Source organism: Oncorhynchus masou, chromosome 8 (assembly GCF_036934945.1).
Source record: "Oncorhynchus masou masou isolate Uvic2021 chromosome 8, UVic_Omas_1.1, whole genome shotgun sequence".
NCBI lineage: Eukaryota > Metazoa > Chordata > Actinopteri > Salmoniformes > Salmonidae > Oncorhynchus > Oncorhynchus masou.
Window position 1 is genome coordinate 40,895,229 of NC_088219.1, and position 22,752 is coordinate 40,917,980.

Genomic DNA, 22,752 nt, shown 5'->3' on the forward strand with positions numbered 1-22,752 from the left:
AGTTTTTAAGAAGCTGACTCGCGCGCACACCTCTCCTCTTTTGGCCCCTTGCTTAGTGACCGTTTCTCACTTTTGGATGTTGCTGTTCCTGAAATGGCTGTCCACATTCATCCGCGCGCAGGTCGCGAGAGAGAAAAAAAGAGGAGCCACTGATTCGAACTGACTGCGCATGCTCTGTGGAAGACCTCTGAAGCGAGGGACCGAGGGAGCTGCTGGGTCACATGACCAACGAGTTGAATGTCTGCATGCGAGGAGGAAAAGGAGAAGAGGAACAATCCGTTGGAGACTCCCGCTCCTCTCAAGCACCCACACTCTCTCTCCCTCTCCACCACTCTCCTCAATGGAGGCCATCAGGAGAAAGCAGGTATGATGCCTACTGCAAGTACATATTTACCACAGGGAAGGGGACAGTAGCCTATTCTGGGCTGTGAAGCCAGTCTTCAGAGTCCATGACAGCAGGCTTGAACAGAGAGTTTGATCAGTAATCCAGGCTTTTTCAGCCTGATGTGATCTGTGACTGCAGCATTTCATATGGCAGCAAGCTGCTACTCCCCTATGGTGAGGTGGTTAGTAATGCACTGTGTTCACCTGGGTCAGGTGTTAGAGGAATGGCTATTTGAATCTCGCCAAGGTGCTTTGTGGGTCCTGCTGTCTGGGGAAATGTCCATTATTGATAGCTGTGTTTGGAGCATAAGGGAAAGGAGCATGCTACAGTAGGCTGGAGATGAATGCACTCGGCAGTGGTCTGACTTCTTCTAATTCTCAAATCCTCCCTTACTGTCCGGCAGGCACTCCAGGACTCAGACCCATCCTCGTTTCACTCCTCTCTCTCCTTCCTTCCTCTTTCTCTTTGCAGCCCTACCCTCTCCTCCAGGAAAGGGCCAAGGAGGTACCGCAGTGAAAATGTCCCATATGGTAAAAGACACACTGGAGAGAAACAGAAGAAGGATGAATGCCTGCAGGATAATCCAGTGTGACAGTCAGACTCAGGTCTTACAATACCGTAGCCTCAGTGCTGTTCCGCACCAGCTTCAGTATCCAGTGTGATGGTACCTGCACTCCATAATGGCTTTGCAACAGTAGTTTATTCCCCCCCCCCACATTGTTACAAGTCCAAATTCCTCACTTTTTGTTCCTGCTGCCGTCTTGTGAATTTAATGATACAAATCATCCATCTTCGAGGAAAGAGGAGGCGATCGGCAAGGCGGCGATGGTCATTGCTCAATAGCTGTTTTTGACCCTTTTGTCAATGCGTCTTTTGTTTACAGTGTTGCTCTCTTGGGCGCTTGGCAGTCTTAATCTTACCTGTGATAGGAGGAAGCTAGATTGTTGTTTACATTGCCAGGCTATGTTAGTAGATGTTTTCTAATCGTTCACAGCCTTTCAATAGCTAGACAAGCCTTATTCAGGGGACTGGCGTCAGAAGCCACAACCCAAGACAGACTTCAGTCATGTAGCTAGCTGTGTTCTAATAGCTACAGGGTGCAGTGACCTCACTGCCATTGGCTTTGTTTTAGAATGAAATGGTGGGCAGATGCAGTCATTTTTAAATGACCGTGTCTGATATTAACGTTTAGAAGTCGGTTTTGTTTTTTACAGTATAATTTTTTTACGTGCTTTTTTTGTTTTGTTACTTTCATTGTGTAGCCTACATTTTGTAATGATTCTGATATACTTGTCTTTTCTCATGTTGGCTAATTATTTATTAGAACCCATAGGTGGATCTGCCTTGGAGCTCCCATCCCCCATCCATGTAAATCCTGGCCACATGTCCCTAGTGGAAAAATGCAGCGTTGGCCACGTTGTGTCAGTAAACAATCTGGTTACGAAATGGCGGAGATCTGCAGACGGCCCTCTCTCCTCTCTCTCTTCCCTCCCCCTCCTCCTCTCTCCAATGAGCAACTTCCATTTTCACCCACTAGGGGCAGAACTGAGGACATAGAGAAGCACGATTAGAGAAGGTTTCTTGAATCTATGAAGGGATATGAAAGGGTTTCTCCCCTCTCAGACCTGTGTTGACCACACACCTTGGAATCTGTCTCTGGAACCCCTTCTCTTCTACCTGGTCTCATGTGAGAATGCCTCAGAGATCCTTTTTCTTTGGGAGCCTCAGCCTCTGACAGTTATCAGCTTGCTCTTGGGTGCGAGTGGCTTAGACGAGCAAGTGTTTCAGACGAGCATGACCAATTTTTCCCTTAACTGTTGAAAAAGCTCAATTGCTTTCTGTTTGATTGATGTTGGAAGACTTTAGTCTATGATTGCGTTTTTTTCCCCCCCCCCCATTAATAAATCGAAGTATCTCTAAATCGAAGACATTTCTCTCATAACCGAGAGGAGAGAGCAGGATAAGGCAGAGTGCTCAGAATACCAATGGATTTGTCTGTGGATCCACTGAGCTATGTGTGTCAAGAGCTACAGAGAGGCCACTACATTGTCAAGACACACATGCATCTGCCTGACAGAAAGAAAGACACTGGTGGGTTGTCAGTGGTTTTAGACAATTCACACATCCCTTTACTTAGACTTAAAACAAATAAGCCCATTGTTTGGGTTACTTTTCAAGTTTATTTTACTTGATTTCCACTGTGAATTATCAGCCTTGGCTCAACGTTCTGTCAGGTGGAGCTCCAGAGCAGGGTTTCATGTCAAAAGCTCTCCTGAGTTTGTCGGTCAGATCTAGCAGCTAGGCTGAGGTGCCTTTTTAATCTGACAGGCTAATCCTGAAGGACACATTGAAACAAGAGGCCTCTATCTAACCAATCTAATAGGTCCTCTTCAGCTCCTGATGGTGGCAGGGTGCCAAGAGGTGGGGGCCATCCTCTGGCCGAGGGGACTGTAGGGGCGGTGGCCGTGGACAGCTGATGGAGTCTGATGCTAGGCTATATCCTCCAATACCAAAGCACTGCACAACCTTCCCACTCTTAGCCCACATAAGACTGTCTGTGTAATGGCTCCCCTGGTGGAGACTGTGAGAAGGGCATATTTTGTTGTTAGAGCCACATTCGGCAGACATTTTGTGGTGGCTTTAGAGGCAGGTTTCTGATGGGGCTTCCAATTGGTAGTGAGAGCTTCTGCGACGGGCCTGGGTCGTCAGCGGGGAAGGGGAACATGGTGAATTTCCTCCCATTGCGGATCCCTCTTACCTGCTTCCTCTTCTGAGCTTGTCAGACGTTCTGTAACTGAAACAGAAACCTGTCGGTTTGAAAAGGTGGATTCACTGCTATAACTGCATGTGTCCTCTTCTTTATCTCCTGTCTGATGTATCTGTTTTTGGTTTTCCTGCTCTGGTTCATGGTGTCTGCTGTCTTTATCCTTTGTTTGTTTTTGTCTGGTGCTGCTGAAGGAAGATTGCATTGAAAGAGATGGGCCGGGTACATGAGTGAAGATGAGACAGAATAAGGCAAGAACATGTTATGGGTTGTTTCGTGTCCCTGCATAGGTCTTCACCATAATCATCATAGTTGACTTGTGATCTGGGTGCTAATCTGAGTAATTTGGCCTTGTTTGGCCTATTTGAAGTATGCTGACAGTTGGTTGAGCATGAGATGCTTTCTCTGGAGGTTGGAGATGTTGGAGTTAAAGCCTTTCTGTAGGAGGAGAGGAGACACCGTTTAATTCCATTCCTATTACAGTGCTCCTTACTGAGCAGCGGCCAGAACTGGGCCTTCAGCCTAGCATGTCAGCAGAGCGTAGTCGGTGAGGGCCTGAAGACAGCGGGCCAGAGAGAGGGAGCAGAGCACCTGGCCTTTCTTCCTGTTTGGCCTCGGTGTGTTAAAGAATGAGTCATCTGTAGTCATATAACATTCAATAAATATAGTACCCAACATCCGATTTGGACCAAACCTTTTCTTAACAATGAGTTAAGATGTGAGGAATCCAAATAACTGGTGAAAAGCCCATGGACCTCCCTACATCAAGGCCACCCCAACGACCAGAATACGATATCAGTTCTCTGTATTATGAAGCTGCTGCCTGGAGTTTATTCATACTGTGTAATGTATTCTCTGTGCATTTGGTGATGTCCTCCCCGGTTTGATTATTTAAAAATGTATTTAAAAAATCAAATTAACATTAAATGTGCTATGCATTATGTGGGTTGAATGCTGTGACACAGCATAAATCAATTAATAAAAGTCCCATTTAATCCCATTACTGTACTTTAATAAAATAGTTTTGTAATATTACATTTGTTTTATTTTATTATTTCTTTCCAAGTCATCTCATCCTTAGAGCTCCTGCATATCCTGTCAAACAAAATCACTATTTTAGTAGGCACACTTTTGTGACTGCTGAATACCAAGTATCAATCACTTAGATAATGTGTTTTCAGGTATTTGTTTATTTGGATCCCCAATGCTGAAGCAGCAGCTACTCTTCCTGGGGTCCACAATTAAACACTAAGTAACGAAACACTGATACACTGATAGACAAGGACAGTCACATTTTAAAATACCGTCATATACAAACAATGCAACAACAAAAAATAATACAAACAATAGACAAAACCAATGCATGTCTGTGACTGTATGTCCCTTCGCGAAGAAGCTGCTCTCTATCCCCCTCCATCGCACGTCTTCCGTCTCTTCTCTCCGTGTCTGCTCCACACACAGGACAAGTAGGCGCGCAATGGATTATGGTCATTGTTGTTAATTACAATGTGTTCTGTGCTAAACTTTGTAGAATATTGGCCTGTTGGACACTACAACTCCCTACTACATCCCACAGTTTGCGCTTGATCTGATCTGTCTCTGGAGAAACTGCGCATTGTGCTCACAGGACTAACTGGAATTAAAATAATTGAACCGACATCAGTCAATTAGTTTAAAAAAATAAAAGAAGGGACATTTCTGTTAATTGCAATTTTCTTGGGTTGATAAATTGACTAGGGACTAAAATATGAGAACCATAATAAAATAATACAATTATAAACCATTGCATGGTAGTTGTGTTTTTCAATAAAATTATTAGCAAACATCTCTGTCATGTGATTGGTGACATTTACCATTAAATCCAACCCATTGCAAAACACTACAGTGTGTGTGTGTGTGTTTGGGACATGTACCATTTGAAGAACATTGAAACCATTAGAACTGCTGAAGCCCAATGGTTTGCTTGTGCACCAGGAATGGTCTAACTAATCCAGACTTTTATTGAAGGGAATAAACCACACACATGGGCTATTTCCTGGACACAGATTAAGCCTAAAAAAAGGACAAGCTGAATTGCTTTCGTGGAGGACTGGTTTGACTTGTGAGGATGGCCATAATATTTATTTTCATCATGAGCAAAAGCTATTGGTTTTCTACCTAAAGTTGCAGAGAAAATGTTATTCATTTATTAATAAACGCAAGACACCAGAAAATGTGATAAAAGAATGTGGCAGGAACAGTGACATCTGGTGGGCAACACAGGGTACTTAAACACTTATGGGGAAAATGCAAGCTGGGCTAATTTCTCTGAACAGGGGGGTCATCACCATATTCACTAAGAATACATTACATAGTATGAATAAACAATACACCAAGCCGCAGCTTCATACTACTACTACTACTGGCTGTTGGTGGGCTTGGTGTGGGGTCCGTGGGAGGCTTTTGGCCATTTCTTTTATTTATTTTTATTCCTCATGTCTTATTCATTTTTCGGAATAAGTTTTGTCCAAATCAGATCAGGTACTATGTTTATTGAATATTATATGAGTCCTATAAATGAATATGGCCAATTTGGGTCAGTCAATTAGCTTAATTTCTCAGAGAAAATTATATTTCAACAAAATAATGCTTGTACTTTTTTTCAGGTGGAACAACCCATTAGGCTTTGTAGTGATAAGAGTTCTGTTCTGTGTCTGTCATAGCCACACAGAGTTGCAGACTTTTTCAGACATGGGGATCATAAACTTTACATACTTCAAGCTTAAAAATCGAGTGAAATTGTGGACATACGTAGGTTTATGAGTGCATTCTGTTGGTCTGTAACCTCTCTAAACAGAGTAGGCCTGTATTTGGCGTAGCAAGGCTGTTAATTGTCCAGCACGCTTTTGTAGGCTATATGAATTTCTCTGACCATATAGCTGTGTTCTTGACGCTGGGCATGTAGTTAGCAGTTTGTGTGTGTGCTGTCAGCCCACAGGTCTGGCCGAAGGCAGATTGGGTAAAGGGGAGTCCATGGAGGAGGGGATGGAATCACCTGGGGACCGAGAGGAGGAAGGAGGTGAGCTCCTCTTTAAAGCCATTACAGCTAAACATGGTAAGGTTTACTCCTAGTCTTCGTCTCTTTAGCCTAACATAAGACCATACTGTGAGACTGACTGATATCTACTGTTCCAGACACATTGAGAAATGAGGAGGTAGCTTCCAGACTGGGATCCTCCCCCGGAGAAGAGGCGGAGCTAAACGGAACCTATGAGAGCGCAGAGGTGGGGAACGGACACCAGTGCCTCACCCCCCTGGTCTCCCTGGGCAACAAGTCTCAGGTGGTCACAGAGAATGGGATGTTGGAGACCGACCCACCTCACGGTTCCGTCACCGGGAGTAATGGATACATCCTCGGCAAGCAGCAGGAGGGGGGGTCTACAACGGGGACAGGCTTGGTGGCTGCCCCACACAGGACTAGCTGGTTGCCCTCCGGCACCACAATGGTGGGACACACCACCACAACCTTCCTGTCCTCCTCTGCAGGGCATGCCCACAGTCCTGGTGCACTAAGAACTGATAACCACCAGGCTGGCTCCCCGTCGGGACAGGGGGATTCAGACACAGAGACTAAAAATGGCACGTCCCCTAGCGACTCCCCCGCCCCCTCTCCGCTGTCCATCGCCATACACCGAGCACGCAAGACCATGTCCAGGCCAGCGTCCAACCAGACATTAAAGGTAGCTAGTATTAGCCTAGTAAAGAGAGAGTCGATGAATGGTTCAGGTATTTCCGTGAGACACATGAGTGAAATTCTATTCAAATGTGAAGCATAGCCGCCTTTTGATTCACTAATATTTTCTTTATCGCCGTAGCTTCTAAACAGGGCATTAACAGAACCAAACGGTGCAGACGAGGAGAGTCTGAATGGACCAGAGGAGGAGAAGACATCCCCCTCCCAGAACCAGCTACCTCAGAGCCAAAACGACTTGCCGGCTGCTGCCACAGCCAAGTCCCAGACAGGTCAGAGAGACAACACTGGGGCCTACAGTACAGGGGAGAGGGTACAAGTACTGTAATGGCAGTACTTTGCTTACTGGAGGCTATCTACTTATTTCAAGGCTGCACAAGCCAGAGGAGTATGAATAAAGGCTGTGTGTACTGTGCCGTAGCTTAAGAGGTTCATGGCTTCTTGAGGCTCAATTGGTTGCTCTTTTCCAGCAGCGTCGGCATCGAGGAAGAAGAAGAGGAAGATGGGAACGTACAGTCTGGTCCCCAGGAAGAAAACCAAAGTGCTGAGGCAGCTGACAGTGGTGGAGATGTTTAGTCAACTTCAACAATCAACTCAAAGCACACAGGTTTCATCTCTCCTCCATAGACTATCTTTTAGAATTTAATGGAAATTGGGAGGAAATGTATTAGAATTTGGATATTTGGCTGTCAGCATCATATTGTGATATGTAACTGCCCCCCCCCCCCCTCAGCCTAAAGAAGTAGCGCATGTCAACGGGGAAAGGATGGAGAATGAGTCCGAGGAGGAAGATCTGGAAGATGGAGAGGAATGGGAGGAGGAGGAGGAGCAGGGTGGAGAGGAAGGTGTCTCCACGGGCCAGGAGAAGAGTCGAACATCTTGCCTTGCCCTTCAGGTTGAAATCTTAGTTGGTCTTATCTTATCTTAGTCTGCACCCCAGTTGAGAACCTTGATAAAATGATGCTTCTATTACATTCATAGATATCACAGGTTTAGAACCACACGTTAAGGTGGGAAATGCAATTAAAACGTTTTGCAAATGGCTAAACCTCTTTGACATTGTGTGATACTTGTCGGTTCAGGGAGAGGAGCCGGACTCTGAGGAATCAGCTGAAGAGGAAGAAGAGGAGAACGAGTCTGACTTGGTAGGATTACACAACTCTTTTCCCTTCTTTGAGTCCTCTAGATTAGAACGACGTAAGTGAGTGTTTTTGTGAACCCAAACGTTATCAAAGCACAGTCTCGTCCTCAGTCATGTTGTTCCACCATCAGACTGAGGAAGGGTACATTGATTGACATTGGAGAGAATACATCTCTCAAATGATCTGCTTTACACACAGAGCTCGGAATCCAGCGTGAAGAAGAGATTGAAGAAGAAGGTGAAGGGAGACAGCGCCTGGCTCCGGCCATCCAGGAAACGGAAAAGGAAGCCTAAGCCCAAGATCGAGGGACTCCCTGGTACAGTAACCCACCGCTCTGTCTTATGAGGAACATTATGGAAACATCTGAAGAGAAATCCTTTTGACTTTCTGCTCCCTGTGCTAGCTAACTCTACATCCCTTTCCAGGCACAGGACCCCAGCCCCAGGACCAGGCAGGCCTCAATAAGGAGTACACAGAGGTTCCCCTCCACTTACTCAACCTCAAAGCCCAGGAGAAGCTGCTCTCCTCACTGCACACAGGTGAGTGAGGCCACAGAGGAGTAGGTGATGGGGGAATAAGAGGAAATGGGGGTAGTTGTGAACTGAACTGCCTGTTGGTAAGATAATTCCTCTCAGAGATTTTCCCGTCCATAGACTACCTTTTAATGTTTCTGAAGACCCCGAAATGGTCTTGGTTTTGTGAGGCCTCTGTCCTCCCTGACAGGTTCAGATGACTCATGAGAGCAGCACTGAGCGCCCCCTGGTGGTCTGCCATAGAAATATAAAATCTGATAATCAAGAGTCTAGAACTATACCACGATTGTAGCTCTTGCAGTCTGTATCTTTATAAATGAATCTCTATAAACTCTTGGAAAGCGCATTAAACCTGTGTCTCGTAAGGGTCATATTGACATCTGTCAGATGAGCTGAGTGGATGGTCCTCTGTGCAGGAGTTTCTGGGGCTATGGGAAGTGTGGAGCCAGATATGGTGCAGGAGCTGCCCCTCTGCAGCTGTCGCATGGAGACGCCCAAGAGTCGGGAGATCCTCACGCTCGCCGACAGGAAGTGCATGGCCACGGAGAGCGTCGACCGGCAGGTGAGCCTTGATGCTAGGCCTCATCATATTTTTGCGCGTATCCCGTTCCCTATGTCCACTTACTATATTCTCTCTGTTTTTGGCTTCTTCCTGATTATCCCTTTCTCCCTTTTCAGACTTTGATTCTCACTCATACGTACCTCTTTCCTTCTCCTCACAGCTGAGCCGGTGTCAGAGTGCGGTTCTAAAGCATGAGATGATGCGACCCTCAAATTCTGTGCAGCTGCTGGTGCTGTGTGAGGACCACCGGGCCGGCATGGTCAAGCACCAATGCTGCCCCGGCTGTGGCTTCTTCTGCAGGGCCGTGAGTACTGGGACCTCCCCGGAGTGGGACTGGGACCTCCCCGGAGTGGGACTGGGACCTCCCCGGAGTGGGACTGGGACCTCCCCGGAGTGGGACTGGGACCTCCCCGGAGTGGGACTGGGACCTCCCGGAGTGGGACTGGGACCTCCCCGGAGTGGGACTGGGACCTCCCCGGAGTGGGACTGGGACCTCCCCGGAGTGGGACTGGGACCTCCCCGGAGTGGGACTGGGACCTCCCCGGAGTGGGAATGGGCAAACATTGAATCTATTTCTGAGTGGAAAGGGTCTTCTAGTAAGCCAGGAAAAGCCCTTGGTCCTAATTATTAGCGGTTAGAGGGAAAAAAACCTGTCCCTACTGATGACACTGAACTAGCCAAGGCCTTTATATATTCTGTGATTATGGCCTTCGAAAACGTTAAAACAGTGGGATTCTTCAATGGCGGACACGCTGACTTGGTTGTGTATGTTTGGGTTGTAGGGTACGTTCATGGAGTGCCAACCGGACATCAACATCTCCCACCGTTTCCACCAGGCCTGTGCCTCAGTACTGAAGGGCCAGACGTTCTGTCCACACTGTGGGGAAGAGGCCAGCAAGGCCAAGGAGGTAACCATCGCCAAGGCCGACACAACCTCCACCGTGCCCGCCACACGTGTTGCACATGACCCTGCCACGCCCAGGACGGCGGAGGGCAGGGCAGACACCACAACTGGAGGGTAGGTTCACAGCACTATTGGGAATAATGGGTTGGGGGGGTAAAGCAGGTAAAGAAAGGAGCCGAATCTCACGTTTTCATCAATACATCGTTTCATGTTATGTATTCCTTTCAGTCTGGAAAGATGACACTGGTACTTTCAACAGTATCACTCTTCTGTTGCAGTAATCAGGCATTTGTCACCCTTCTGTGTGTGTTCCAGTCCATTCTGTCTCTCTGAGGGAGGTGATCTGGGTGGCCAAGCAGACAGCTCTCTCTCCATCCCACCCGAGCACACCCTGGACACCTCCTCCTTCCCCGGGGGCTCCAGAACTGGACTTCTGCTTCCTGCTGTGGGCATGGGGATCGGCATAGGAGTGGGTGCCGCCCCTAAAGAGACCTTGGAGAGCATCCTGCTGGCACTGGACACAGAGAAGTAAGACATTCTACCAAGACTCAGGGTTTGAGAGGTTAAAAAATGCTGCTCTACTATGTTTGATTGTCCTGATTAGTATTCCACCCACTCACCAGTCTCCTCTCACACTCTTAACCACTTTTAGTGTTACTAACATGGTTCTGATCCAACCTTTTCATGCGTGTCGTCGATGCCGGATAAAAAATGGCACAACCCACTTGATGGAAACGGCACATTTGTCAGTGAACTTCCCAAATGTCGACAAAACAAATTACGCTAGACAAGGTGGGAACGTTTTGCCTTAAAAAAAAAATATGCGAGAAATAGAAGAAGAAGACCTCAAGCTGGTTGAGAGAAGCGTGCCAAGCGTGTGCAAAGCTGTCATGAAGGCAAAGGGTGGCCACTTTGTAGAATCTCAAATATAACATATTTTGATTTGTTTAACACTTTTTTGGTTACTACATGATTCCATATGTGCTATTTCATAGTTTTGATGTCTTCACTATTATTCTACAATGTAGAAAATAGTAAAATAAAGAAAAACCCCTAAGTCCAAACTTTTGACTGGTAAGTATTCAAATCCTTTACTATGAGACTCGAAATTGAGCTCAGATGCATCCTGTTTCCATTGATCATCCTTGAGATGTTTCTACAACTTGATTGGAGTCCACATGTGGTAAATTCAATTGATTGGACATGATTTGGAAAGGCACACAAATTAAATCAAATTTATTTATATAGCCCTTTGTACATCAGCTGATATCTCAAAGTGCTGTACAGAAACCCAGCCTAAAACCCCAAACAGCAAGCAATGCAGGTGTAGAAGCACGGTGGCTAGGAAAAACTCCCGAGAAAGGCCAAAATCTAGGAAGAAACCTAGAGAGGAACCAGGCTATGTGGGGTGGCCAGTCCTCTTCTGGCTGTGCCGGGTGGAGATTATAACAGAACATGGCCAAAATGTTCAAATGTTCATAAATGACCAGCATGGTCAATAATAATAAGGCAGAACAGTTGAAACTGGAGCAGCAGCACGGCCAGGTGGTCTGGGGACAGCAAGGAGTCATCATGTCAGGTAGTCCTGAGGCATGGTCCTAGGGCTCAGGTCCCCCGAGAGAGAGAAAGAAAGAGAATCAAATCAAATCAAATTTTATTTGTCACATACACATGGTTAGCAGATGTTAATGCGAGTGTAGCGAAATGCTTGTGCTTCTAGTTCCGACAATGCAGTAATAACCAACAAGTAATCTAACTAACAATTCCAAAACTACTGTCTTATACACAAGTGTAAGGGAATAGAGAATATGTACATAAAGATATATGAATGAGTGATGGTACAGAGCAGCATAGGCAAGATACAGTAGATGGTATCGAGTACAGTATATACATATGAGATGAGTATGTAAACAAAGTGGCATAGTTAAAGTGGCTAGTGATACATATATTACATAAAGATGCAGTAGATGATATAGAGTACAGTATATACGTATACATATGAGATGAATAATGTAGGGTATGTAAACATTATATTAGGTAGCATTGTTTAAAGTGCTACCTACCTACATCATTTCCCATCAATTCCCATTATTAAAGTGGCTGGAGTTGAGTCAGTGTGTTGGCAGCAGCCACTCAATGTTAGTGGTTGCTGTTTAACAGTCTGATGGCCTTGAAATAGAAGCTGTTTTTCAGTCTCTCGGTCCCAGCTTTGATGCACCTGTACTGACCTCGCCTTCTGGATGATAGCGGGGTGAACAGGCAGTGGTTCGGGTGGGTGTTGTCCTTGATGATCTTTATGGCCTTCCTGTAACATCGGGTGGTGTAGGTGTCCTGGAGGGCAGGTAGTTTGCCCCCGGTGATGTGTTGTGCAGAACTCACTACCCTCTGGAGAGCCTTACAGTTGTGGGTGGAGCAGTTGCCGTACCAGGCGGTGATACAGCCCGCCAGGATGCTCTCTATTGTGCATCTGTAGAAGTTTGTGAGTGCTTTTGGTGACAAGCCGAATTTCTTCAGCCTCCTGAGGTTGAAGAGGCGCTGCTGCGCCTTCTTCATGATGCTGTCTGTGTGGGTGGACCAATTCAGTTTGATGTGTATGCCGAGGAACTTAAAAGAAGGAGAGAATTAGAGAACGCACACTTAGATTCACACAGGACACCGAACACACACCTGTCTATATAAGGTCCCACAGTTGACGGTGCATATCAGAGCAAAAACCAAGCCATGAGGTTGAAGGAATTGTCCATAGATTGTGTCGAGGCACAGATCTGGGGAAGGGTACCAAAACAATTCGGCAGCATTGAAGGTCCTCAAGAATACAGTGGCTTCCATCAATCTTAAATGGGAGAAGTTTGGAACCACCAAGACTCTTCCTAGAGCTGGCTGCCCAGGCAAACTGAGCAATCGGCTCTGTCACACTGACAGAGCTCCAGAGTTTCTCTGCGGAGATGGGAGAACCTTCCAGAAGGACAACCATCTCTGCGGCGCTCCACGATTCAGGCCTTTATGGTAGAGTGGCCAGACGGAAGCCACTCCTCAGTAAAATGTGCATGACAGCCTGCTTGCAGTTTGCCAAATGGCACCTACAGGACACAGCATGATAAACAAGGTTCTCTGGCCTAATGAAAACACAATTCTTTGGCCTGAATGCTAAATGTCACATCTGGAGGAAACCTGGCACCATCCCTATGGTGAAGCAGAGTGGTGGCAGCATCATGCTGCGGGGATGTTTTTCAGCGACAAGGACTGGGAGACTAGTCGGGATCGAGGGAAAGATGAACGTAGCAAAGAACAGAGAGATCCTTGATGGAAACCTGCTCCACCGCGCTCCTGACCTCAGACCGGGGCGAAGATTCACCTTCCAACAGGACAAAGAGCCCGGACTTGAGCCCGATCTAACATCACTGGAGAGACAGCGATGTGCAGTGACGCTCCTCATCCAACCTGACAGCGCTTGAGAGGATCTGCAGAGAAAAATTGGATAAACTCTCAAATACAGGTGTGCCAAGCTTGTAGCTTCATACCCAAGAAGACTCGAGGCTGTAATCACTGCCAAAGGTGCTTCAACAAAGTACACACTCAACAAAATACTTATGTAAATGTAATATTTACGTTTTTCATTGAGGTATTGAGTGTGTAGATTGATGAGGAGGAAAAAACAATTTTTTAATCAATTTTAGGAAAAGGCTTTCAAGTGGAAAAAGTCAAGGGGTCTGAATAGTTTTTGACGGCACAGTAAGAGAACATTGAGGGTTCCTCAGCTACCTTCCTGTGTGACATGTTCATGCAGACGTTAAATAATTATCGTCAATATTTTCCTGTTGTTATTGTGAAGGTGTATTCCTGTGGACTGACTTCTTCCATGTGTCCTGCATCAGGCCCAAGAAGCTGCGGTTTCACCCCAAGCAGCTGTTCATCTCTGCTAAACAGGGGGAAATACAGAAGGTCTTGCTCATGTTGGGTGAGGAAGATGTCTTTTTTTTAACTAAGATACTAAACAATGAACAAACGTCATTATCTGGTCAGTTTTCTGTGAATAACAAATGTCCCTCTGTATCCCTGTCCACTAGTGGATGGGGTAGACCCTAACTTTAAGATGGAGAGCCAGAGCAGACGCACCCCCCTCCATGTAGCATCTGAGGCAGGCCACCAGGAGATCTGTCACCTGCTGGTTCAGGTGAGGCTTGGCTATGGTTCCCACTGGGAGTGGATGAGGGATGGGGTAGACGCTGCATTGCATCGAGACCAAGCTTTCCAGCATGGGTTCCATCGGTTGACTCGCCAGGTTATTACGTTGCACACATGTTGACGTCTTCATAGTGGATCATTTTAATCGGACAGTCATCAACATCTTATCGAGGATCAATTTCGACAGTATTGAGTGGATCAGAGTAGATTGATCTAGTTGTTTTGGTCTGTCCCTCCCTCCCTACCAGTCTGGTGCTAACCTGGACATCTGCGATGAGGACCAGCGCACGCCCCTGATGGAGGCCTGCGAGAACAACCACCTGGAGGCGGTCTGCTACCTACTGAGGGCAGGAGCCATCGCCAGCCACAAGGTGGGTTCACACACCCTCTCTAACACCACAACGACACGCATACCTCATTCTCCTGGGAGACTTCATTAGTCTATATTTCCATGGGGGCAGTGGCTTAGGCTTTAGTGTTTTGATGGCCTACTAACAGGGCTTGCATGCTATATCGAGGGTTGTGTTGTATTACAGTGGTATGACTCTTATGACGACAGCAATGTGTGTTGGACTCCCTTCTGTTCTCCAGGATGTGGAGGGGTTCACTTGTCTCCACCTAGCTGCTAAGATTGGCCATTATAACATTGTGGAGCATCTACTCTCCACAGGACTCATAGACATCAACTGTCAGGTGAGTTCTGCTTTTTTCAGTCATAAACCGGTGAAACACAAACTTGGTGAGCATAGCCGTAATTCTGCACAATGTTTAGTCCCTCAACATGATTTTAGCTTACCATGGCTTGTGTTGGTTGTACCACTGAAGTCAAACAGAACCAGCTTTCATGTTAATTCAGTTGTTGTTTTGCTCTGGCCCGTGTTTGTGTTGTGCTCTCACTAGTAGCCTTTCTGTAGGGGCCTGACTCTCCTCTCGGTGGGCGTGCTGCTCCCATCCGCTCCACATGGGCTCCTAATGGTTTCCTCTTACATTGCAGCTGCTGTGGAAGGATCTGTTCTTTCTCAGCATGCATTAGTTAGGATTACAACCCCATTGGCTACCCCGCTGACGTGAAAGCCAATTTGTTTGTGTAAAGCTACTGAGCCAGTTGTCGTTGACCTCCTATTCTGGCCATCTCCAAAACAGATGTTTCTCTGCCTCAAAAATGTATCTGATCTCAGGGATGTGTGGCAGAGATGCTCCAGCATTTCAAAAGGAGAAGTCCTTTTGTGTGCCACCATCACGGGCCCTCTGAGGCCATAAGATTGTGGTACTGCAGAGTTTAAAAACCTGAGTATGGTATTTGATGTCTCTATTTGAAGTGCTTGACCTTGCTGCAGGTATTGATCCATTATGGCAGGAACGATGTCATGGCAGTCTTTGTCCTTGTGGTAATACATCCTCCTCAACCTCTTATAATATCTCTTGGAGAAGGTTAGTGACACCACTCGTTGTTATATCCAGGACATTGAAGCAATCCAATGCTGTAGGGGCCCGTTGTTAAAGCTGTGATGTGTTACTCTCTCTAGGACGATGGCGGTTGGACGGCTATGATTTGGGCAACAGAGTATAAGCACCTAGAGCAGGTGAAGATGCTGCTCAATAAAGGGGCTGACATCAACATTAGGGACAAGGTCAGTAACTAGGGTTAACTGAGAGTCTTCATGACCTCCCACAAGCCAAATTATTTTTGTTTAATTTACTTTGCTCTATCTTGAGTTTTTTTTTTTTTTTGTCTGACTTTGTCATCGTCTATGAACTTTGTCGTCGTGAATTTGCTAACCGTTGTCTGTTTGTAGGAGGAGAACATCTGTCTCCACTGGGCGGCCTTCTCTGGCAGTGTGGAGATTGCTGAGCTCCTCCTAGAGTCCAAGTGTGACCTCCATGCTGTCAACATCCATGGAGACTCCCCCCTGCACATCGCTGCACGGGAGAACAGGCTCGAATGTGTCACGTGAGTGGAGGTTGAGGGGAAATGACTGGTGATTCGGCAATAAGAAATAGTCTCCATCTACAGCACTGCTGTGGCTGTAGCCTCCACTATTATAACCGAGGCTGTAGCCTCCACTATTATAACCGAGACTGTAGCCTCCACTATTATAACCGAGGCTGTAGCCTCCACTATTATAACCGAGGCTGTAGCCTCCACTATTATAACCGAGGCTGTAGCCTCCACTATTATAACCGAGGCTGTAGCCTCCACTATTATAACCGAGGCTGTAGCCTCCACTATTATAACCGAGGCTGTAGCCTCCACTATTAGAACCGAGGCTGTAGCCTCCACTATTAGAACCGAGGCTGTAGCCTCCACTATTAGAACCGAGGCTGTAGCCTCCACTATTAGAACCGAGGCTGTAGCCTCCACTATTAGAACCGAGGCTGTAGCCTCCACTATTAGAACCGAGGCTGTAGCCTCCACTATTAGAACCGAGGCTGTAGCCTCCACTATTAGAACCGAGGCTGTAGCCACATCAGGACTGTTCCATCTAGTGCAGTTAAGTGATGGTGTTGAAGGCTATGATCTGTGGCCTCTCAGGCTCTTTCTGTCTCGCGGGGCGGATGTCAACCTGAAGAACCGTGAGGGGGAGACGCCGCCAGACTGCTGCAGCCACAGTTCCAGGGTGTGGCTCACCCTGCAGACTAACAGGAGGGTGAAGGAGGCCAGGAGCAGCACCCAGGGGGAGAAGGTCCTTAACAGGTAGAATACCTGGATCGCCGTCTCTCAAACGTTCATGCATTTCTCACGTTTACCTTTCTGATGCTCTGTCTCTGATCCACGCACCCTTTTCTACCCTTTCCTTTACTTGTGGCTACCCCTTTTTGACCGATTGTCAAGTATAATCCACTGGGACCTTTTTGCTGACCAGTACATCTTTCACCACAGAGACATAGCCCGGGGGTATGAGGGAGTTCCAGTACCCTGTGTCAACTCAGTGGACAGTGAGCCCTGTCCGGATAACTACAAATATGTCCCAGACAACTGTGTCACCTCCCCCATGAACATAGACAAGAACATCACACACTTACAGGTGGGTCATGTGACTGGAGAGACCAAGGGTCTCCAGCAACTCGCAGCCCACATATGAGTCGCTCGCCAAACAATTCTGAAAGTACATGCAATTTTCCACGGTTTCCCACAGCAAACTGTCATAAACAAATATCAACACCACAAGCTCCCAGCTACTATGTAATCAATGCAACATTGACAATATCCCAACCCTAGTTAGGTTTGGCTTTTTAAGCCAATAGTTGCTAACACAATATCTGCCTATTTAATTTCCAGCACTACTGCCTGTCTGTCTGTGTGACGCACGTGTTTGTCTATCACTCTGTGTGTAGCAAGTTGATGTGTTAACCAACTTGTGGGTCGACAGAAATACTTTCCACAAAACCTTCTCAATTAAATGTTAACTGCAAAGTAGGCTTACCTGTCAAACGTATATCATTTGGAAACTGAGAATGAAATGAGTACAGCACTATCGCTAGATCGGCACATTCCTCACTAGGGCCAAATGCACAATTAAAGGGGAATTTCACTCAATGTGTTTTCATCTAAAATAAATTATCTTCTGATGTGATTTAAGCATTGACATGAACTCAACATCCACTTTCATTGTTTCTCTATGAACAATTGTAATTTTAAGAATGGAAAAACTAAAGCATTAAACCAGAAAAAATACATTATAAATATAAAACAATTTAGGGGAACAAAATCTGATTTTATAGGGCCCCCCTTGGAGTTGTTTATGAACCAATATTTTACCAGGTATATTGACAGAAAAGTCTTGTACACTAACGCCCCGGGGAAAAGTTGCAGAGAAGAAGAGAAGAATGTGCCTGTTTGAAAGCTCCCAGGGAAAAAATCGTAGCGCTCGACATGCTTCATTTAAAAAAAAAAGTAGCTCTCATTCTAGAAAAGGTTGGAGACTCCTAGAATAGACCATCCTAGAGTTGAGCATACTTGATGACCTGAAAGATGAAATTACCATCTTTCTCTCTGCGATCCACAGTACTGTGTGTGTAAAGACGACTGCTCCTCAAGCAGCTGCATGTGTGGCCAGCTTAGCCTGCGCTGTTGGTATGACAAGGTAAGACCCTACACTTCAGTATCACTATTGTTGACAAAGTGCTGGTCTCCTATGATTGTCATGTCTGTTCCATGACCTTTCTCAGGAGGGTCGTCTGCTCCCGGAGTTCTGTCGTGAGGAACCGCCCCTCATCTTCGAGTGTAACCACGCCTGCTCCTGCTGGAGAACCTGCAAGAACCGCGTGGTGCAGAACGGACTGAGGTACCTCCAATTTCCTGTCTCTACATTCAACCTTATTTTTACAACCAAGCCAACACTCCTCAACCCTATTGATGATAATCTAGATCAGAAAAAAATGTATTTCAGTCAAACCGCAACCACTCATTAGTAATGCATCTGACATCCCAAAATGCATGTCGGGATAATGTGTTTGCGAGTTGAATGTGCTGTTAGTACATTTTCTTTTCAGGGTCCGGCTCCAGCTGTTCCGGACCAGTCGTATGGGCTGGGGGGTGCGGACACTGCAGGAAATTCCCCAGGGAACCTTTGTGTGCGAGTGAGTCCTAGACCCCCTTTCACAATGCGTAGTTTTACCCCACCTTCAAGCTCTTAGACGACCATTCAATGTCATCTGTGTGTGGTGCTGCAACGATGGGTCCCTGACCTCACTTCCTGTCCACAGGTATGTGGGGGAGATCATCTCTGACGCAGAGGCAGATGTCAGGGAAAACGACTCCTACCTGTTCAACCTAGACAGCAAGGTAGGGATCAGTGCTCATGAATGTCATTAAATCTTGCTGGCTAACTTTAGGACAAATCCAAAATGTAACTAGGTATCTCAACTTGGACCACTGTAATTGCAGTGGGATCTGCTGTGCTTTGCAGGCAGATTTCAATCTGTTACCCAGTGATAAATTAATTGTATTCTTGTCTCGAGGCCTTTCCTGGACTTGTTTCTAAAACACTCTGCTATTCTACGATTATTGTCTGTCTTCGTGCTATTCAAATCTAATTTTATTAGTCACACGTGCCGAATACAACAGATGTAGACCTTACAGTGAAATGCTTACGAGCCCCAAACCAACAGTGCAGTTTAAAAAAAGATATGGATAAAAATAAGAGCTAAAAGTAACAAGTAATTTAAGAGCAGCAGTAAAAAATAACGTATACAGGGAGGTGCAAGTACAGAGTCCATGTACACCGGTTAGTTGAGGTAGTATGGACATGTAGGTAGAGTTAATTAAAAGTGACGAGGCACAGATGACAACAGAGAGTGGCAGTGGTGTGGAGCAGGGAATACAAATAGTCTGGGTCGCCATTTGACTAGATGTTCAGGAGTCTTATGGCTTGGGGGTAGAAGCTGTTTAGAAGCCTCTTGGACCTAGATTTGGCCCTCCGGTACCGCTTGCCGTGTGGTAGCAGAGAGAACAGTCTATGACTAGGGGGGCTGGAGTCTTTGACAATTTTTAGGGCCTTCCTCTGACACCGTCTGGTATAGAGGTCCTGGATGGCAGGAAGCTTGTCCCAAGTGATGTACTGGGCAGTTCGCACTACCCTCTGTAGTGCCTTGCGGTCGGAGGCCGAGCAGTTGCCATACCAGGCAGTGATGCAACCCGTCAGGATGCTCTTGATGTTGCAGCTGTATAACCTTTTGAGCCAAATCTTTTCATTCTCCTGAGGAATGGGTTTTGTCGTGCCCGCTTCACGACTGTCACGGTGTGCTTGACCATGTTAGTTTGTTGGTGATGTGGACCTGCTCCACTGCAGCCCCGTCGATGAGAATGGGGGCGTGCTTGGTCCTCTTTTTCCTGTAGTCCCCAATCATCTCCTTTGTCTTGATCTGTTTGATTTCTTTGCCCGTGAAGAATTACCACTGCAGATGATGCCACAAACCTGCTTTTTTCATTATGATCCATTTATGTTGTTTGGTCGCAGGAGGGTGACGTGTACTGTATCGACGCCCGTTTCTATGGCAACATCAGCCGGTTCATTAACCACATGTGCGAGCCGAACCTGTTCCCCTGCCGGGTTTTCACGGCACACCAGGACTTGCGCTTCCCCCATATCGCGTTCTTCGCCTGCGAGACCATCAAGGCTGGGGAAGAGCTAGGGTAAGAGTCATATTATATGCTTTACTTGACAAAAGGTGATGTAATTACCAGTCTTTGGAAGTTATTACCTTGTATGTATATTTAAGTTTGTCATTCTATGTTTAAGCCTTTCATCAATTCTTAGACAATTCCTTTGTTCTCCCTAAAATCAAGATTAGGTAGCTTGATTCTAGATTCATCTAACTCGCTCTTTTTGACCCAACCCTCCTCTCTCAGCTTTGACTACGGCGACCATTTCTGGGACATCAAGGGGAAGCACTTTAGCTGTGAGTGCGGCTCTCCCAAGTGCAAGTACTCAGCGGCGGTCATTGCCCTGCGCCAGGCAGACAGCTCGCCCCAGGACCAGCAGCACAGCACCCTCCCTGATACCAGCTCCTCTACAACCCCCTCCTGAGCCCACTCTCCCAGCCCCACAAATAGGACTTCCAGGACAGCAGAGACGCGTCTCCAATCCCCCCCAGGCCATGAGCTGTACATCCCCAGACGCCCCACCTCCACCCCCAGGTGGAACCATCACCACAATGAACCTTCAGGTCCATCACTGAGATCAACAATCAACCCCACAGAAACTCATCTGCTTAATGTCTCATCCAGCTCTTACATCACATCCTTACCAGCACAAACTCTGAACTTCCACTGAAACTGCCCCTCAGTGCAGGACACATTGGACAGGAAACAATTCTGTATGTTTGATATGTGTCTGAAGTGCTACAAATAAAAAAAATGTTGGAGAAAAATGGCCTTGCTATGAGCCTTGCTCTTGTTTTGTTGGTTCCAATTGGAATTCTCAAACCTGCTTTGTGCTCCATCCTGGGCAGTTGCCATCTGGGTGATGGTGTTTCCTAACCAGTGGTCTGAATCAAGTTTGTACTAAGCAACAATGTATATCTATTCGTGAGAAACATTTTCAGTGCGAAAGAAATTTGCAGCATGAGCGCCCATACCCCTCAAATCGTACCATAGAAATGAGCAATGTTCATGCACAATTTATAACAGTTCACGTATTTACCTCATATGCTATATTTTGATTGCGAACGGGACAGAGGACTTAAGTCACAAGTGTAGGTTTTTACTGGACTTTTCCTCTTGAGCATTTCTACAGGAAAATAATGGTCAGTGCTAGATATCAATATCAACGATAAATACTTTTTAATTATCACCTTTATATTTAAATAATAGTTTTAAATCAAATTTTCTATACAGAATAACATCAAGCAAGGTGTATTGTATGCAGAACATCAGATATCAGGTTAAGAAAAGAGGAACTATCGATTTATAGTCAATGAGGACACTGACCAATCATCTCACTGTTCTGTTCTAGAGGAAGTTGACAATTGTCCAAGAAAGACTCTTGCAATCTGTTTTGACCACACAAGGAGTGGCAGATTATTTTCTCAGTTATTTGGCATGAATTATTTTACAATACAATGGCCCCTTTCTATTAACTATTTGTCTACTGGAAAGGGTGTATATGAAGGATGGTGTGACATTCAATGGCCCAACTAAGGGTGTCATGATTGAGGATTCTGGTGCACAAGTGTTTAGGTGGGAGTTGTCTAAACTGTACAGTTTGCCATACTGTACCTGCAAAAATGAAAGCAGATGGATTTTTTTTTGTTAAATCTGCAAGGTTTTTAAGCATGTTTGAGGCTGACTCACTCTTTTGAACATTGAGTCAAAAATATTAATTTGCCACTTCTGGCGCCATTAAATGGGATTTGAATGTTAATGGGGTGAGACTCAAGCAAATGGTGCTGACGGTTTTATTTGACTTTTATTCATTTTGAATGACTCACCAAGTGAATACGAGTTGTAAAATAAGATAAAGAATTTTTTTTTCATTTTTTTTTTTTTACATTTAAATGTACCTCCAGTTTTCTAACTGTAGTTACTGTAGTTATCCTGTTAATGTTGTTCCATGATTTCATGTTGATGGAAACCTACACATTATTCCCATGTCTTTAAATGTGGTTAGTATGGTTAGTGAATATTGTGCACATTTTCAAATGTATGAAAATAAAAAGGTTATAAAATTATTTGCTTTCTGTTACATTTCTGGACTGAAACATCTGTCTAATTGGTTGTATATTTTTTCCAATAAATGTACTACTAATGAATATGGCTGGCAGGTTTTATTTACAGAGCAAAATGAGGGAGCGCACCAGACGGGTTCCAGTGGATGAGGGGATCTGGAGGAGAAGATGGGGATAGATCAGCCACATCCTCCAACATCACCAGGCTAACACTGGAATGCACAAGGGAAAAGGGGAACACCTGGGGGCGGGAGCTTGAGGCAGATACAAGGGAAACCAGGATGGAATGCGCTGGGGAAGACCAATTTCTAATGGCTCCCAGAGGAGCGATGGGCTTATGTAAAATAGGTGTTTTGTATTTAGTGAGTTTTCATAAGA

General features: G+C 45.9%; 1 protein-coding gene across 1 annotated transcript; it reads left to right on the forward strand.

The window, feature by feature from the left end:
- The first annotated feature begins 206 nt into the window (after nucleotides 1–206).
- Nucleotides 207–22,377, forward strand: ehmt1b (euchromatic histone-lysine N-methyltransferase 1b). Its single transcript, XM_064972458.1, is given in 28 exon segments — nucleotides 207–291; nucleotides 294–364; nucleotides 6,120–6,207; nucleotides 6,324–6,868; nucleotides 7,004–7,151; nucleotides 7,350–7,486; nucleotides 7,613–7,774; nucleotides 7,962–8,024; nucleotides 8,220–8,337; nucleotides 8,447–8,560; nucleotides 8,971–9,116; nucleotides 9,277–9,420; nucleotides 9,899–10,134; nucleotides 10,336–10,548; nucleotides 13,896–13,978; nucleotides 14,088–14,194; nucleotides 14,454–14,576; nucleotides 14,797–14,898; nucleotides 15,732–15,836; nucleotides 16,002–16,156; nucleotides 16,739–16,900; nucleotides 17,087–17,231; nucleotides 18,213–18,290; nucleotides 18,376–18,491; nucleotides 18,700–18,786; nucleotides 18,913–18,991; nucleotides 20,166–20,341; nucleotides 20,558–22,377. Coding segments are annotated over 28 exon segments (3,951 nt in total). The 5' UTR covers nucleotides 207–221; the 3' UTR covers nucleotides 20,736–22,377.
- Nucleotides 22,378–22,752: the final 375 nt, after the last annotated feature.